At 35.8% G+C, this 20,015-nt stretch overlaps 1 protein-coding gene across 1 annotated transcript in view; it reads left to right on the top strand.

Moving 5' to 3' along the window:
• CNBD1 (cyclic nucleotide binding domain containing 1) overlaps window positions 1-20,015 on the top strand; it is a 320,137-nt gene that overhangs the window by 284,162 nt on the left and 15,960 nt on the right. Inside the window, exon 12 of the mRNA XM_084793629.1 lies at window positions 16,685-16,744. Within this exon, the coding sequence (XP_084649755.1) occupies window positions 16,685-16,744 (60 nt within the window). The remainder of the gene's footprint in view (window positions 1-16,684; window positions 16,745-20,015) is intronic.

The following is a 20,015-nucleotide window of genomic DNA, read 5'->3' as shown; positions in this document are numbered from 1 at the left end:
TTATTTAGATTACATCCTGAATGTTATCACCTCGCTTGTTTCTTCCTGTTCCCACCCTCTCTCCCTCCAGGGCCTTTATATATTTTAGAAAGTATACTTTGCACTAGGTTTTCATACTACCTTTTAAATGAGTCTCAATTATGTATGTCTCTCCAAACATTCCTTCCCTCAACACCAGATCCCCCTGTTCAGCCCACACTGCACCTAGTCTACCCATTAAATATATTCTATTTCCCCTTCCCAGTGAGATCCATATTTGCCCTCTTGTGGTTCCATGTCTCCCAGGAGGTCAGCAGCCATTGGCCCAGAAGTGAACACTTTGGGGAACGCCTGAGTGTCATTGGCTTCTGGGAAGAAAAGGTTGAACCACTGTGTCAAAGGTTCCACCTTTTCCCGGAACATTGGTATTTGGGCCAAGAAGAATGGAACACGGAACCAAGATGTGGGCCAGAAGATATCCAGTCTCCGGAAGTGCGAGGAGAAAGAATTTCTCTGCAATAAATTTCACTGTGGCTTTTTACCTGGATTGCCAGTACCAGACCAGAAGGTGGCAGGGATCTCAGGGTTCTGAAACTCCAGCCAGAGAGCAACTAGGGCCCAACTTGACTTGGGCAAGCCAGTGGCTGCTTTGTGAACAGATGAGCACTGCGGTGGGCAGAGCAACAAGAGAAATATGGTGGCAATGATCCGCGCTGGCCCACTGGTGAATGGTGGAAGCTTGGAGAGGCCCAGGGGGTGCAGTGATGAACTCTTCAGGAAGAAGGAGAGCCTGTCTTTCCCCAAATAAAGACCTAGTCTCAGACAGTAATAATGGAGAAATGGAGTGAGAGAGCATTTATTTTGTGAATCAGGAAGAAACTAAGCCAGCAACAGCGGGAGGGGTTTGGGGGTAAATGTGTTCGATGTATTAGGGCTATGAGTGTCAGGGATACTTTATTTACATGGAGCAGAACAGTGCTATCATACAAGGGGGAAAAAGTCATGGGCTGAAAGCTGAGGCACCAAGACATCTCATTAAGATGGGAAAGTAATTTTCAGAAATCCCCAGGTGCACACTAAATGGGTTTCTTATTTAGAACGAATCGGGATTGAAATCTCCTTGAGGGCTTTATGACTCTCCTTTGAGGACCTGGGATTTCCCCAGATCAGATGGAGAGGAGAAAACTTAGCTGAGGAAAGGAGTCCGTCATTATATCACTGAGCTCAGAGGCTTTCAGGTATTGTCAGACTTTGACTTTCATAGCAGCCTTCAACACCCACTAGGTCCATCTTCTATGCCTAACATCTCTAGGTCTACAGATTGTAGATTGGTTATCATATATTTAATTGCTAATATCAGCAATTGCATACCACATTTATTTTTTTCTTGTTCTGGGTTACCTCACTAAGGTAAGTTTTATTTATTTATATTTAGTTCTTTCAATTTTCCTGCAAATTTGATGATGTCATTTTTTTATAAAGAGCTCAGTAATTTAATATGGTGCAAGTACACCATAGTTTCTTTAAGAAACTATGTATGTATGTATGTATGTATGTATGTATGTATGTATGCTGTTTCCAATTTATGGCTATTATGAGTAGAGCAGTAATGACCATATCTGAGAATATGTCATTGTCATAGAATGAAGTGTACTTTGAAAATATGCTCAAGAGTGATATACTTGTATCTTGAGGTAAAAGGATTTCCATCTTGCCGAGAGGCTTAAACACCAGTTTCCACAGTGAGTGTGCAACTTTGCACTCCCACCAGCAAAAAATCCTATGCTTGTGTTTCACTTACTAATGTTTATTATATTTTACTTTATTTAGTTCATATTTTTATAGCTTTCTTTAAAATGTATATACTGTTTTAATTTCACACTCCTGTTATTTAATGTATTCTTTTTAGTTTTACTGATCAAAACTGTATGAGTTTTACATTCTATTTTAATTATACTATTTGGATCGTATAGTTGACCTGAGTCATATAAAATAATGTGTTCTTATATGGGACAGGCAGAGGAAGAAGATTATGAACTGATGATGAAAGCAAGAAAGAAAAAGAATTCATTGTAAGATGAGGATAGCCACCCAGAGATGAGTATACACTCAGGAATGTGGAATAGGCTTACACATAATAATCTCTAGAGGCAGTGGAGAGCATGCTGGTCAATTATTACCATACAAGGAGGCTGATTTTGGATTACTGATCTTAAGAAATATAATAGATCAATGCAACAATAAATGTATGGTATTTTTTTAGTAATCATAAGAAACTAATAAAGACATTCTCATTTAAATGCTATATTGTTCCAGGAAAATACTGCAGATGTTCCAAATATTTAAATTTTCTAGTGAGGATTTGATCTTTTTTTGTGTATTGGGTAGAAAGTTTACATGAATTGCCTTAATTTAAACTGACCTATTTTTAGAGTGTTCTCTTCTAGTCTATAGATTTCTGCTTATTTCAAAACCTAGAGGAATTCTCCTTGATTTTATATGCATGAGAATTTTTCCTGTAACTATGCATGTATACCACACTCGTGCCTGTTGTCTGTGGAGGCCAAAAGAGAGCATTGAGTCTCCTGGAACTGGAGATACTGGGAACTGCCATAGGAATGCTGAAAACCAAAGCCGGGACCTCTGGGAAACCAGCAAGGGCTGTTAACTGCTGAGCTACCTCCTCAGCTCCATAAGAAGTTGCATTTATAATAAAATATTTTATATTTCTTGAAGATTTTCATTCAATAAAAAGCACTTGGAATTGTTCATAACTTGAAAGACAAAATAGTTAATGCTGGCCAGTCATAGTGGCACATATAATCTCAGCACTCAAGTGTAATAAGCAGAAGGATCTCTGTGAATTTGAGGGCATCCTGGCCTGCATAGTGAGATGAAGGTCTCTCTACATAGACCCTGTCTCAAAATATGAAGAACAAAAAGATTATTAATGTTGCAGGAATTTTTTTTTAAGTTGCAGAGTTGGAGATTGGCTTCATAAAAGCAACCATGTCACCTGCATTACAATAGTAGTTTCAATCAGCTGTCTTCTGCTTTGGGAACATTGTGAATTTTTATGTTTATGATTGAATAACCCCTATATCAGAAATTAAAAGTATTTAACTTCTCTGATACTTTCAGTTAGCACAGTTAAGTAGTACATTCTAATAGAATAAATGGTGGTGTTTTCTGCAGAAGTTGGGTTTTAAAGAAAGAAGTAGTATTTCAGAAAGGCAAGCACGGACGTTGTCATTCATGTAGCCTTGAACATAAGCTAAGGTCGTACTGGAATCACACCTTCTATTTCTACTCACAGTCACATACATGTGTGTTAAGACGGCAAGAGTCTCTTTCACTAACTACATAAGAGAATTGGAAAACCTATCCATAGACTCTTTATGCTATTAATATAACTAGTCTTCGATTTCTTGAAGTCACTTAAAGGGTCTATAATGCATTCCTAACAAAACAAAACCATAAGGAATGGTTGTGGAGATGTATACTATACATAAAGTAAACCTACCCAAGGGTTATAGCATTTTTGGGTATATACATAGTAAGGTTTGAGACTACGTCCCAATCAAGGATCAAGATAAACATGTTCCATGAGGGAATTGAGATGTAGCCCTATGACACAAACTTTTGATACTGTAGAGGCATATACCCACAAACAGTCACAACCAGTGACTTCCTGGAAAGTGTTAAAAGCCTTTACTCCATTGAACTATTTTATTTTACTTCTGCTTTTGAATTGACAGCTCATTGAATGACTCGGCACAAAGTAAAGGACATCTGTTCTGAGGAGCTCTTCCTAATTGATATGTTAATTAAAAATGACTTCTGGCTTTTAGAATTTTGTTTATTTTTCATAATACATCTTTTCTATGGCATTTCTTAATGGGTGTTGTCATACAAACGTAAAATATAAATAAACAAGGCAAAGGATTCATTATTGCTTCTGGACTTTGAGAAGTATGTAATGAATGACTAAATGCCTTGTTTCACCTTACTGTGGCCAGAACATTCTGGGATTCCCTCCAGGATAAAGAACAGCTCAGTGGCAATCATGCATCTGTCACATCTGGTCAATCTCAGAGGAGCCTAGTCAGTACACCCAGAGGACATGTGAAGGTCATTGTATTATAAAGTTTAACAGCCTGTGTATAGTTACAGCCAAAATATTAGCTTATTACCCAACTCTCTATTTTATAATACAAAATTCTAGTATATTATTTTTCTTTACTTGTGTTAACATAAACAACGATGTAACTAGGACAAACTTTTGCCAAGCTAAAATTGTTCAGCAGCCCCAGAGAATCCAGGCTAAAGAGATCTCTGCCTCTTTCTCTGGATCATGGCTTTAGACCTGAATGTGACCTAGCTGTGGCAAAAGACAAACCTGTCATTGTTTGCACTATCGTGGCTGAAGAGCATAAAACTTAGGCCACCCCCGTAATAGCTGAAAACTACTGGGAGGTTTTTCTGTATTTTATTTTGTTTTTTTAATCACAGCTCTGTTTTGGAAAATATTGAGATTGTATGTGCTTAAACTGTTCTGTAATAGACAGCATGTCTTTAAAAGAATGGTATAACTTGTTTCAGGAGCAGAGGGGTCAGACCAAGATGATCTTATTTTTGCTGTTTTCTCAAAAATTAAAACAAGTCAATGAATTTTATCATTTACTTATTTATTGAAGTTGAGTCTAATGTAGCCAAGGCTAGTTCTGAATCTCTGCTCCTCTGCTTCCACCATCTGAGTGTTGGGGTTAGAAGCAGGTGTCATTATGACCAGGGTAGGTCATGCATACTCAAAGGGTCTCATGCATGCTAGGCAGGCCTGATGCAGGTCATAACTCCAAGGAGGGACTTTCATACCAATCCTGAATCTCACCCTCAGACCCTAATGTGAGCAGTGTCCTCTTTGCTGGAGACTGAGGAGGAAGAAAAGATCTCATCAGGCTTTGCCAGGCCCACCTCAGCCAGTTGCCATAGACTGTGTGCTGCCTGCAGCTTCTGGTTTCATTCATCTGAGCAGAACAAGAAAAGCCGACTGAATGCTTTGTGTCTTTGGTCCTGAAGTCTCTCAAGTTATATGCTTAATGAATTTTGGTTCTCTCTCTCTCTCTCTCTCTCTCTCTCTCTCTCTCTCTCTCTCTCTCTCTCACTTTCTTTTTGTTATAAAGATTGTGATCATGAAAAAAAGAATGGCAAAAGTGTGTTTTATAGATGTAAACATAGATATAGGTAGCATTCATTAAAAGGATAACTTTGTAAATTTTAAGATTAGACATGGTGATGAATACACGAACCTAGAAGAATCTTTACTAGAAGTTGTTCGGTCACACACATTTGTGAGTAGTAATGGACACAAAGCTGAAAGGTAGTAAAATTGAAGACCATAAGAAAGACCAAAATTAATGTTTTCGCATAAAATTTATGATAATTCTACTCATAAATAAAAATAAACATGAATTTCATGATCATTGAATCCTCAAGCAACAACAAAATTACTTTGATTTGAAAAATATCCCTTGACATTAAAACCATATATATTTATAATTTTACTTAACCTAAATTTAAAAAGGTGAAGAAAATGCTTAAATGATTACAGTTGAGGAAACTTTATATTTTCATAAAAATTATATGAAAATATCTATGGTATTAACTTAATTGATCTAAATATTTAATATTGAGTCTTCAATAGGTTTTTATAGAATACAAGAGAAAGGTTTGACTTAAGTTCTTAGAATAAGGTAGTAAAAATAAAAATAACTTGGTTTCTTTAATAGGATCAGCAATAGATTTTAGGATAACAAATGATATCTTGATGAAATGAGATATTAAAAACTTCAAGCAACAGTAATGATGGTTCACATTTATTACTTTGTATAAAACTCAAAGCTCATGGATACCATGAAAAATGGGATCATTATTTCCATCTTATGGATGAAGAATAAGTCCAGGAAGCTACAGTTTCTATCCAAAGCCGTGCATGTCTACCACCTCTATGGATCAATTTCTGGCACACTATTGAGATGATCTTTGTAAAGAAGGTCTCCTTAGAGCACCTAACATATACCTCAGTTTTTCAATATCTTACTTTCATGCATAGAATAAAATGCACATGTTCTGATATGGCTTGCTAATAGAAAGGTACTTACCATTTATTCTGCCTCTTCTTTTCCCTATATACTTAAAAACCCTCTTTCTTTCCTTCCTCCCTTCCTTCCATGCTCAGAGAGAGATTGAGACACATAGGCATGCAAAAAGGAATTTCTAATAGTTGCCACATACCTTTGCTTGTATTTGTGCTTTGCTCATGCCACATGCCCTACCTTGAGTACTTATTTTATTTTTCAACTTGTAGCATATGATAATTCTTCATATTAAGTTTCAGAGTGTTTTGCAACAGCATAAGTTTTTCTAACACTTGAAGTCAAGGATCACAGTCTGTATTTCCTTCTGCATATTCTAATATACAGGTTTGTTGAGATGTTCTGCTTGTCTGCCTCTATCCTAGATGAATTATAAAGTCTATGAGAGCAAAATGTTATGTTTGTTTCCATTATCCTCAGTATGATACATGATTAAAAAAAATTCAGCCCATGATCACTAAAGAACCAGGTTAGCAACCACTGTCTTAGATGACAGAGGACTTCAACTAAGAGAACCTGGAATAACTACAGAGATACAAATATAAATAGAAACATATATAAACATGAATATGGACATGGTAAGCATACAGGTATATAACTATCTATGGTGGCTGCATAAATAGACGTAACTTATAGTGATTACAATTCACTGTTCATATATCATAGAAGATTTGATCTGAGCTAGCATTAAATTCACGAGTGTCTTGATTCATCATCTTAACCATTTGTTTATGAGTGTGGATCAAACAACTGTCTAATTTAGATGACTTCCAATGTCTCATATAGGTTATGATTACATAAATCCATAGTTCAATACCAATTGTAAACCTTTTGTATTTATTTTTTTTGTGTTGAGGGCTAAAGTTGAAGGGACTTACCTAGTTAGTGATTTATGCTAATGTCCCTGTGATCTTCTCAATGTCTGTTGCATGCTACTTACAGTGTATTAATGACACAATTCCCAAAATACCCTCTAACCATCATTTTATTTTATAGATCTATACTTTTGTCTTGGTTTTTAAATCTCTAATATTCTGATGAACTTCAGTCATGTGAGCTTCTTTGAAGCCTATTTGGATTCCTGGAGCCCTGTCTCTTCTGAAATTTGTGTGTTATGATGGTTCAACTTTTGCATGTAATTTCATAGCCTTCTTCAAGTTTTTATGATTACCCATTCCTTCAGCTTCCATTTAATTTGAAGAAATAATTTCTTAATTGTATTATAGATTTAATTTCAGATATTAGCATGATGTAACTATGAGTTAAACTGGTCGCCATGTGTTAAATTTTAGAATACTTTTTGTAATAATATTTATTGTCTTGTTTGTAATTGTTACAGTAAAAGAAATACTTTAAGCCAAAAATATCTGTTTAAGTAATCATTTATAATGTTCTCTATTTAAAGCATAAATGTAGAAATTGTCATAATATGATGCTATGCATTGTCATAAGTTATATTTGATTTGTCCAATTTCCTGTCTTGAAACATTAAAATCACAGTATTTTTCCCAGTTGCTTTTTGCTGCCCTTGTGAGAAACTTAACTTGACAGAATAACTGTCAAACTTATGTTTTTGTTATCAAACTTACAACTTACACATTGAACCTGTCACTGTCTTGGCAGTGGATATACAGAAGTAGGAAGCTTTCCTATAGGAAGTGGGAAGATGAACATTTTAATTGTATTCTATTTCATTTGTTTCTGAAATCATTTGTTTCTGAAATCATTAAAATGGAATGTATTTTTGTTGCTAATGAAAGACAGTTTATCTGATAAGATAACTCAATGAATATTAGTATTTTAGTTTATTAAAACATTTTGTTTATACAATATTTTTTAATACTCTGATCTAATGATGAAATTATTTATTTTTGAAATTATGCTTTAAAAACTTTCAAAGATGTATTATGGTGAAGATCATGAAATACAGTATTACTTGTAGATTAATATTTCCCTCACAATATATAATAAAACAATTTAATATTGAAAATATCCACATAGAGAAATAACAACAATCATTCAATGTTATGGTAATGTTCAGTCTGTTTCTATAGTCAGATCATTTCTCTCCTATGTTAAAAAACTATTTCTAATGGTTAATAATTATTTATAGCCTCAACATTTTCTTTCTGCTGTTTCCTGACTTATTCAAAACAAACATTTTTACTTACTCAAGTTTTACAAAATATTTTCATTTTTAATGTTTTTATCCTCCAATGACCTGTTTTCACACACATATTTGAGTTCTAGTTTCTTCGAGTAGGTATCCATAGCTTCAATGCTCAATGTGGCAGACAAATACTCTTAACCCAATCTTGTTTTGTTCTCTCTCTCTCTCTCTCTCTCTCTCTCTCTCTCTCTCTCTCTCTCTCTCCTCTCTCTCTTTTCCTCCTTCCCTCATCTTTACATTTCTTCTTCGTTCTTCTTAACATAATTTTATAAAATATTTCAAAATGTGGGTCTATTGCAGATGAAACTTTGATTTTTTTAATTAAATAACTCTTTCCGAGTCTCAGAAACAATCCTTTGATGTCAATTCTGTACATATCCATTTAGCAATTATTAACTTTCTACTATGTTTCAGTCAACTATCTGTGTGTAACAGCATATAAGGCAGACCCCATGCCTTTAGTTAATCATAGGACACTAGCCACAAATCATAATTAGTGGTTTTCTTCATAATTAGAATTGTAGGAATAAATTCAATAGACATAGAGAAAAAAAATCCTTGCTTGAGAAGTGTTTGCTACAACACATAGACAAAGAAGCCTGGTATATCTACTGACATTTGGGCAAAGACTTGAAGGTACAGAAAAAGTAATTTAGAGGAAAGTATTTGGATATAAATTATAGCCTAAGGCTCATCCTCCAGTAAAAATATTAAAGGACTAGAAATAAAGTGAAACAATTGAAAGCTGAATTAACAAGGACAAATAGAAGGAGGTAAATTCAGAGTTACTGGTTGAGGATCATGCCAGTCAACAGAAAGGCTCTGCGTCACTGCTGTGGCCTCCTGCCACCCCAGTGAAATGAATCTTAAAATGCTCTGAATCAGTTTTACTTTTCAAATATTCTCATATTCTCATTTTGTGTTAATTTCACTTTTTAATATATATTTTATTAATTTATTCATATTACATCTCAACTGTTATTGATCTCTTGTATCCTCCCATCCTCCTTCCTTTCCCGCTTTCCCCCTACTACCCTCTCCTATTTCTGTGACTGAGGGGGACCTCTTCCCCCTGTATATGCTCATAGGGTATCAAGTCTCTTCTTGGTAACCTGCTGTCCTTCCTCTGAGTGCCACCAGGTCTCCCCATCCAGGGGACATGGTCAAATATGGGGCACCAGAGTTTGTGTGAAAGTCAGTCCCCACTCTACATTCAACTGTGAAAAATGTCCTGTCCCTTGGGTAGATCTGTGTAGGAGTTCAAAGTTTACTGCACATATTGTCGTTGGCTGGTGCCATAGTTTTAATGTGTAAAATACATTGAAAGAAAATTTGTTTTAGAGTCATAACCTACTAAGGTAGATCAATAATAATAGCCCTAAGAGCATGAAAGACAGACATGGGGTATGCGAGAGAGAAAGAGCACAACACAGTGGGAATAAGAAAAGAACAACAAACAGATTAATAAAAACATGGAAATTTGAGAGTTAAACTTTCTAAAAGTATATTCATTTTATTTCTTTAATACGTGCATATATTGACATAAACATATTCAGTGTTTAATTAGAGATGTAGGGAAGATGACAAATGATTATATTTTACCCAAGATATAGTCCTAGCAGAACAGATTGACATGTTACTCATATATGAAAAAAATTCCTTTCAAGTTTTGAAGTGGTGTAGTGTTTGTAGAAGAATCTTCCTCATATTTTGAGTGGTAAAGTCTATTATTCTGTCAGACTGTGTTGTCCAACAACAACTTTTGGTCTAGGTACATCTCAAGTTTTGTAGTGATTATGGGTCATCTCCTAGAAATATAGTACTTGTCATAGGTTTTAAATATGAAACAGAGCTAGCCCTATACAGGGAACAACTATAAAAATGATGAAATAGATTCCTTTTAAATTCAAACTGATATGAACAAAATATATAAAAGAAAAAGAATGCCAGGGAAAGGAAGGCTATGTTTTGTCTTGGATTTCAAAACTTATAAAGCTTAAATGAGCACCAAAATGTCATGCTGGTGTAGGCGGCAGGCACACATAAGAGCATTAGAGTTCTGCAGCATTCTTGCCTATGTAGTAAACTAAATCTGTAAAGTTATGTATGCAAAACTGGGTAAGCTTTATGTAATATTTTAGTCAATTCAATGAGAAAATAACACCCACGATGACTAAATATTTCCGCAAACTTCTATTCCTATCTTTGGTATACAGAAAAATATTAATGCAAAAAAGTAAACATCAATAATTGTGGTAGTTAGTTCTCACGCCTAGAAGGAAGAGGGGGGGTCATAATGAAGAACTGTTTTGATTGGGAATTTTCCAGTTAGAGATTGTATGAATTGGGTTAGTTGGGGTAGAACTGTAAGTTGGCTGCATCAGTTCATGAACTGAATGAAAAGAGGGGCACTGGAGGAACAGCTGTATGTGTCTATTAGTTCTTTCTTCTCTGTTCTTGATGTACATGCAACGTGACTAGCTGCTTCAACTTCCTGCCACCTTAAACATCCTGAAATATGGTTTGTGTACTGTGTGAGACTTTGATGGATAAAACTAACTTTCCCTTTGTGAGTGGTTATCAATTGGAGTTACACTCTAGCTTAGGATGGGGCCTAGTGTCAATTTCCCCTCTCAGCACTGAAACTGTCTGGCTGAGACCTGTGCAGGCCCTAAGCGCACTGCCACAGTCCTGTGAGTCCACATATATGTCACTCCTGTGTCTACACCACCTTGTTTGCCTAATGACTCCATCTAGGAAGAGGAAAAATAGTAACAACATACATTTTGTGGAAAAGGTCAATTTTAAAAGAAAAAATTTCCACAGTGATGAGCTCTTCTGGCATTATGAGTGAAATGCATACTTCTCCATTAAGTTGTTTTTGTCACTCATGTCTGTCCTCTATTATTTTATTTTTAGGACTGATATCACTATAAACATAAAAACAATTTATATGTGCTTGCTTTCTATTTGTTTATTTATTTTGTAGAAGTTCATAGTTGAGTTTTGCTTTCAAATTTTTCCTCATTTTCTCTCATCCCCACAACTTCTTGTATGTTCATCCTACTCACTCTCTCTTTTTAATATTACATATATACATTTATTCAGGGAATATATATATACATACATATGAGAGAGAGAGAGAGAGAGAGAGAGAGAGAGAGAGAGAGAGAGAGAGAGTCAAATAAACCCTCAAAAGAATTTATTTCAATGGTTAAGATATATTTTTAAAAATATATTCCTTTAGTTATTTTGATATTCTTGTATTTTATGGTTATTGTTGATGTTGTTGTTATAGCTGTTGTCACAGTGCTCAAAACTGACCCATCGACTTTTGAATGCTAGGCAAAGGTTCTCACTGAGCTAAACTCCTGACCCACATTTTTAAATTACTGTAGAAGTAATATGAAAATGAGAAACTAGCAGTTTAAAGTTTGTGTTTATCATTACTCCTATTTTCTTGGAAGAGAGTGCTTTTGGCATGGTGTAAGGATTGTAATGTGGGAGGATATCATTATCTAATACATGAATGAAATCCTACTCGGAACAGTCACTGCTGGGTGTGCAGCCAGCCTTGCTCACACAGGCCAGGGCATCTAGGATTTCCACTGCCACATATATTTAGTGTGTCACCTTGGACATCTGCTCATATTGAACATCTGTTTTTTGTTTTCACTGGACTGCCAAAAAGAGAGTGGGGTCATTAGTTATTCTATGATGTGAAGTTATGCAGAACACAATCCATGTATGAGAAATCATGTCAGGAAAGCCACAGCCAATGTAATTAATTCAAAGTTTGCTTCATGCTGAGAGTCATTACAGGCATCATTTCAAAAGAGGCTGCCAAGCTATCACATCTGCAAATAAAAACCAAGTATTTAAGTATTTCTGCACAGATTTTTTTTAAACTTAGAAATATCTATACTTGGTTATTTTGTGAATATCAAAGTGAAGTATATAAAGAATAAAATAAGATTCTTTGCTTCGTGGTGGTGGTACATGCCCTTAATCTCAGCACTCGGGAGGCAGAGGCTGGTGGATCTTTGTGAGGTCAAGGCCAGCCTGGTCTACAAAGTCCAGTACAGTCAAGACTACACAGAGAAACCCTGTCTCAAAAAAAAAAAAACAAAAACAAAAAAGGTACTTTGTGTATATTAATTAATGTTTATATTTAATGCTGTTTGTTTATTAATACTTATTAATAAATTTCCTTCTACTAATGTATTAACATTTTATTGACAATTACAAGTAATTTATAAGTTATATTGGCCAATTGAAGACATACTATATACTAGGTTGTGCTTCAGAGGATAAATAAGATACTACATACTTATACCTTTTATGCTCTTTTTATACGTAACCATATATGAAGCCATATTTCTTACCATTTCAATTATATTAACTGTCCACTGAACTGAAAGTTTGTCACAGGGTATGGTCTGAATAGTTGAAGAAAGTGGAATAAATTTTTCCTGCTTAAGAAATCCGTTTTTTATCCTCATGTGTTTAATAAAGACTTCCTAAAATATAAATGAAGAACAATCATTAGGAAGTATGAAATTCTTGTACTCATTTGATAATTTAAAGCTCTGCTTCAGATTATAAACATGACAGTTACTTATAATATTATATAAAATTGTTCTAACATTTAATTATCATATATAGATAACCATATTTCCTTATTATGCTCATGAATTTAAAGGGCAATATGGATTAAAAGAAAAACCAACAAGAGAAATGGAATAATATTAATGCTATATGACTGTATAAATAATAATGTTGGTTAAACTTTTATTTACCTTAATAACAGCTTTTATTTTTACTTGCCTTATAATTTACTAGATGACCATGCTATTAATGTTAAAAATTTTATTTTTTCCATTTTTTAATAATTTATTCACATTACATCTAGATTGTAATCCCCTCATGCTTATCTTCCTAACCCCCTCTCCCCTTCATATCTACTCCTCCCCCTAGACCTCTGACAGATGGGGTCCTCCTCTCCAACTGCCTGACCGCAGCCTATAAGGTCTCATAAGGATAGTCTGTATGCCCCTCCTTTGTGTTCCCACAGGACCTCTCCATCAAGGAGGAGTGATCAAATCCCTGGCACCAGAGATCTGGTCAGATCTGCTCTACCCCACCACTTCCTTCTCCATGTGGAGAATGAGTTGTCCTTTGACTACACCTGAACAGGGGATCCAGGTCCTCGGTTTGCACTCTCCTTAGTTGATGTATCAATCTGTGCAGGGCCCCCTGGGTCCAGATCCATCAGCCTTGATAGTCTCTTTGTGGAGCTCCAGACATGCCCACCTCCACCCTGTCCTTCCATTCACAGTCTAGCTACATGTTCCAGTATCTGTCTCCATTGCTTTCTGGTTTGAGACTCTCAGAGGACATATATGTTTGTCCAATATCCACTTATATATCATGTGTGTATATACCATGGGTGTCTTTCAAGGTCCGGGTTATCTCCCTCAAGATGATCTTTTGTAGTTCCATCCATTTGTCTGAAAATATCAAGATTTCCTTGATTTTGATAGCTGAATAGTATTCCATTGTATAAATGTTCCAGAGCTTATTTATCCATTATTCAGTTGAGGGGCAGATAGGTTGTTTCCAGATTCTGGTCATTACGAATAAAGCTACTATGAACATGGTTGAGAAAATGTCCTTGGTGTATGGTGGAGCAACTTTCAGGTATGGTGGATTCATCTTTCAAGCTGAATCTTGAAGTATTACTATTCCCAATTTTCTGAGCAAGCATCAGATTGATTTCCAAAGTAGTTATCCAAGTTTGCACTCCCACCAGCAGTGGAGGAGTGTTTCCCTTTCTCCACATTTTCATCAGCATGTGCTGTCACTTGAGTTTTTTATCTTAACCATTATGATGGGTGTAAGATGGACTCTGAGTTGTTTTGATTTGCATTTCCCTGATGACTAAGAACATTGAACATTTCTTTAAGTGTTTCTCAGTCATTTGATATTCTTTTGTTGAGAATTCTCTGTTTAGCTCTGAACCTCATTTTTAATTGGGTTATTTAGTTTCATGGTGTTTAATTTCTTGAGTCTTTATGTATTTTGAATATTAGCCCCTTGTCAGACGTAGAGTTGGTGAAGATCTTTTCCCAGTCTGTAGGCTATCACTTTGTTCTCTTGACACTGTCCTTTGCCTAACAGAAGCTTTTCTGTTTCATGAGGTCCCATTTATTAACTATTGACCTTAGAGCCTGGGCTGTTGGTGTTCTGTTCAGGAAGTTGTCTCCAGTGCTAATGAGTTCTAGGTCCTTCCCCACTTTTTCTTCTAACAGATTCAATGTGTCTGGTTTTTGATTGAGGTCTTTAATCCACTAGGATTTTAGTTTTGTGCATATGATAAAAATGGATCTATTTCCATTTTTCTACATGAAGACATCCAGTTAGACCAGCACCATTTGTTAAAGATGTCATCCTTTTTCTATTGTATGGCTTTGGCTTCTTTATCAAAAATCAAGTATCCATAGGTGTTTGAATTTGTTTCAGTGTCTTCAATTTGATTCCATTTATTAACCTGCCTATTTCTATGCAAGTGCCATGTAGTTTGTATTACTCTTTCTCAATATTACAGCTTGAGATCTGGGATGGAGATTCCTCTAGATCTTTTATTGTGAAGGATTGCTTTAGCTATTCTGAGTTTTTCTTTCCATATAAAATTGGGAATTGATTTTTCAAGGTTGGTAAAGAATTGTGTGTGTGTGTGTGTTTTGATGGGACTTGCACTGAATCAGTAGATTGCTTTTGGTAAGATGGCCATTTTTACTGTGTTGATTCTCCTGATCCACGAGCATGAGAGATCATTCCATCTTCTGAAATCGTCTTTAATTTCTTCACAGACTTGAAGTTTTTTTCTTACAAGTCTTTTACTTTATTGGTTAGAATTACTTAGGCAGGGCCTGCCTAACGCCAATTAAAGAGGTGCTGGTTACCAGCAGGTATGTGTGCCACTACTGTACCATGAGGAATATTGAACCATGATGGTTGTTGTTGTAGGTCATGCACATCGTATCTGATAGGACTACTGGTTGCTATTTACAACACAAATTCCTGTACCAAAGTCTCAGAGGGCATAACTTAAGTTCAGGGTTTGTAGCAGAAGAGGTGTCAGAAAGACCGTAAGAGCCAGAGGAACAGGAGATTTTCTGTGAGCTTCCAAATCCTAGAAATGTTAAATACGCTCTACCCAGGAGATTTCACCAATATTACTGCCTAAAAAGACTTGAACCAGAGTGAAACAAATATGTATGCTACTGTGGATTGGGGAAAGAACTTTGGCTTCACAAAGAAGTATACCTAGACAAAGAAGTACAGAAACTAAGGAATGTTTAGAGCATGAGAATAAGTATTCCCCCAGGGAATCCCTCTCCAATTGGTTATCGAACATCAATCATATTTTTTCCTTATTTTGTGCCCGTTAAATTGCTTTGTAGGTTTTCTAGCTGCTCATGGTTATGCATTGATTAATAGTGTACACTAATCAATTATCAGCTTTGGTCAAATTACCTGAACTGAGAAGACTGTATTTATAATTTAAATATATATATATATATATATATATATATATATATATATATATATAATACATACATGTGTGTGTGTGTGCTTTGTAGTCATAACTTATCCACGATACAGTAAGGATCCTTCCAGAATGCATCTACAAATAACCCAAATTAGAGTTGTTGGGTTACATACATACACAGCATGCATGTGTGTGCACACATTCTGAAGGAGGGAAGGAGAGAGAGACAGACAGAGAGAGAGAGAGAGAGAGAGAGAGAGAGAGAGAGAGAGGAGGAGAGAGAGAAGTAGAGGAAAGGAGAGAAGGGAGAAGACAGAAGAGAGAGGGAGGGTGAAGGAGGAAGGAGAGAAGAGAGAGAGAGAGAAAGATGAGGGAGAGGGAGGCATATGAAAATAGAAAGAAAACTAGCTGTGAAGGAGAAAGGGATGAAGCGATATCAAAAGAAGGCAATGGGAGTTGAATATGAACACAGTAATCATGTCTAAAAATGGCAAATATGTAAAACAGTCTATGGATATATGATTTCTCGTTTTATACAAGTATAATCAAATCATTTTTATAATAATTATGGAAAATGTCAATGAATTAAACTCCAAAAAGTATTTGTCTTTGAAGGTCTAATTCTATTCTTTGTAGAGTGATAATTGTAAAAATCTGCTTACTTCTGTTTATTTTGTACCTGATAAATTGCTTTACAGTATTTCTACGTCCTCATCCTTATGTGTTGTCAAAGTTTTACTAAATTGTACATTTATTGGTGGGACACAAAATGTATAGGACTCAAAAATAATTACTCACTTTCTTTAATCTTGTGTTTTCTTCTAGGAAGATGTAAAAAATAAATATATACAAAAGGTACAACAAAAAGAATGGCGGTCTTTCAAGGTATGCTCCTATATGTACCAACAAAACATGAAGTACAATGATTAATTCTCTCCTTAAAGCAACCTAATTTTACAAACCTCAAGAAATTGATGGAAAAGAAGATAAACTCATAATGAATATATGTAAAATTATTTCTAAAGGCAATATATTAAGTTATTTATGCTTAAGGTCAAATAATTTTAGCAAATTTTCAGGGCCAAGTAGCTCTTAGATATTTGCCATATGCTAAGCAATTTAGATGTCTTATACATTTCCTCTCCTTTAAGTATAATAGCTGACTGTGCATTTTATAGCAGACAATAAGGGCCAGAGAAAGTAAGAAACCAGACACATTAGGCAGTTCAGTGGTCATTCTCTATTGCCTTCTCTCTTAATTTATGGATCACTAGAATGTAGGAATAGTAAGGAGCAAACCATTTCCACTTTGCCATATAAAGATTCCACGAAAAATAGTAATGTCAATATTGTTATGCGATCTACCTGAATTTTGTATCACTCGAAAAACTTCCAGAATCATTATCACTGTTACCTTTATACTCATTGCCTCCTTAATTTCCTTGAGAACCATTAAGGGAGGAAAAACATTTCATTTGTATATATTTTTTATTTTGTGGGGGTCACCTCACCTGAGAAACACATTTTCAATATATGTAAAAATATTTAAAGAATATAGCAGAAATATCTTTGAAAACAATTGTATTTTAGATTATCCTTATAATTCTCAGTACTTAATATAGTGCACAATGACTCGCCACGGATAGAAAGTAAATATGATAGAAAGAGATCTTAAATGGAATGTTTTAATACTTTTCAACAATGATACCAAGTTAGGACTCTGTCTTAGAGGTAAAATGGGTACTTAGTATGTATGAGACTCTTGTTTTAATCCTCAGTATTGGAGGAAGGGTTTGTTAAAAACACACTCACACCAGCATCTTGGCTAATGTGAAGAAATGGTTTTGAAAGTGGCTGCATCCTCAGCTCTGTGTCTGTAACACTGAGCTTAGTAGCAGAATGGCTACCTTAGACTCTAATTTATTTTGCCCCTTTATGCCTTAGGTATGTGGCCATTGGCCCACTGCTTAAGGAGTGTGCCAGAAACAGTCTCCAAATAGTTGTCTCTATTATGAGAAAAGCAGTGAAACAAATCATTGGAAAAGTGCCTGTGTGAACACTCCACTCCTCTCAGGCCATCTGCAAGGCTTCAGTCTTTGGCAGAACTGTGCATACTCTTGATTTTAAGGCTCCAATTCTGCATCATTTTAAGATAATACTTCTGAGCTTGCTTCTCACCAATCAATGAGTTCTGGTTTAAATCTTTTTTCTTTTCTTTTTTAAAATTTATATTTTATTTATTATAGTTTATCCACATTACATCTCAGCTGTTATCCCCTCCTTCTTTTATCTTCCCATGACCACCCTTCCTCCCTCTTCTAGCTATTTTTCTCCCCTAGACCTCAGATGTGGGGAGGAACTCCTACACCCAACTGTCTGGTGACAGCCTATTAGGTCTCCTCAGGATAGCCTGCATTTTTGTGTGCCGCCTAGGCCATCTTTCCAAGTGGAAGACATACCTTTCTTGATCTACCTTATTTGCCTATGAAACTAGTGTTTTAGAACCAAGGAAGGCTTGTTTTCTCTCTTAAGAGACCTTTAACTGAACTGTCTTGTGAACTGTATGCATATATGCTCAGGTTCTCTAGTTTACAGCCTTAAGCACTACCTGTTCTCTACAGACCCTGATTCAAAAAACCAGGGGCAAAGTATTACATTGGAAAGAATATTAAGAGATGTTTAGCTGTGTATCATTGACTGTTCTGGACTTACTTTGAGAACCAGGCTGGCCTCAAACTCACATTGAGGTGGATCTTTGTGAGTTCGAGCCCAGCCTCCTGGTCTGCAAAATATGTCTAGGACAGCCAAGACTACACAGAGAAACCTTGTCTTTAAAAAACCATAAATAAATAAATACAGAGAGAGAGAGAGAGAGAGAGAGAGAGAGAGAGAGAGAGAGAGAGACAGAGAGAGAGAGACAGAGACAGAGAGAGACAGAGAGAGAGAGAGAGACAGAGAGAGAGAGACAGAGAAAGAGAGAGACAGAGAGGGAGAGAGACAGAGAGAGAGACAGAGAAAGAGACAGAGAAAGAGAGAGAGAGAGACGAGAGAGAGAGAGAGAGAGAGAGAGAGAGAGAGAGAGAGAGAGAGAGATGTGATTGTACATAAAAACAAATAATGCGTAACCAACCGTTCATCCATCTCAATAAAGCATTAGTTATAGAATTTGCTCCTTTCCTTTGATATGTTATTGCCATCACAGCTAATTTGAAGTTACCAATAGGGACCCGTGGGGGAGGGGAAAGGCGCACATTATCTGCTGCCATGGCACTATGTGCTCCAGTATAACTCTGCTTTCTCATATGTTGCAATACTATTAACTTTAAAATTGTCTACATGACAGAGTAACTGATATCGGCATGGAAAGTACCACAACAGGAGTGGGAAAAGGGAGGAAGGTCTTTCTCAGTAGAAGCAGGAAAATTGCTTAACATTTTTATGGTATAGTAAAAGAAAACAGCTTAGAGAGTTGTGGTCTTAATGCATCTAGTATCACTATAAAGGACCAACACATTCCTTGCACTGACATAGTTCACTCTTTCTCTTCCCTTACATTTCAAAGGAATAATATTTGATTTCAATAGGTCTTGACTGTTTTATTTATACAGATATTATATAACAGGCAGATATGGTGCTAAATGTTTGAACCATCTGAATCTATTCAAATCCCTTTGGTATTCTTGGCAACTCTGAACTTCACAAGCACTCATGCTGTTGTGAGCTCTTATGTGTCATGATATTGTCTAAATCGATGAGCATCTCCTTGCACACACCCCTACCCAAAACACACACCTAGACTCTTAACACATGATCTCATATATTTTACATATGCCTTCTCCCAGTTGAGCTGTATCTCCATCCCTTACCTTTCAAAATTCCATTTTGGCTCTGTCCTTGTGTTTTCCATTGTCTTATCAACCAATGGTTGATTCTAATCCTTCTTTGAATCATAACACCCAGTACATTAAAATGTTCCCTAATTGTCTGTGTGCCTCGTTGACAGTTCTGTCTTGCTGAACATGGGTTATGTATAAGCCTTTATATAATTTCAAAATAAGTGGTGTTTCACTAACATTTTATGGGCACATATCTTCCTTTCTTGTTGTAGATATACCTGCATTGACTTATGAATAGTCCCTTTGTGAAGCAGAATAGC

This window comes from Acomys minous (genome assembly GCF_964271855.1).
Source record: "Acomys minous genome assembly, chromosome: 1".
Classification (NCBI taxonomy): Eukaryota; Metazoa; Chordata; class Mammalia; order Rodentia; family Muridae; genus Acomys; species Acomys minous.
This window is presented reverse-complemented; position numbering and strand designations above follow the sequence as displayed.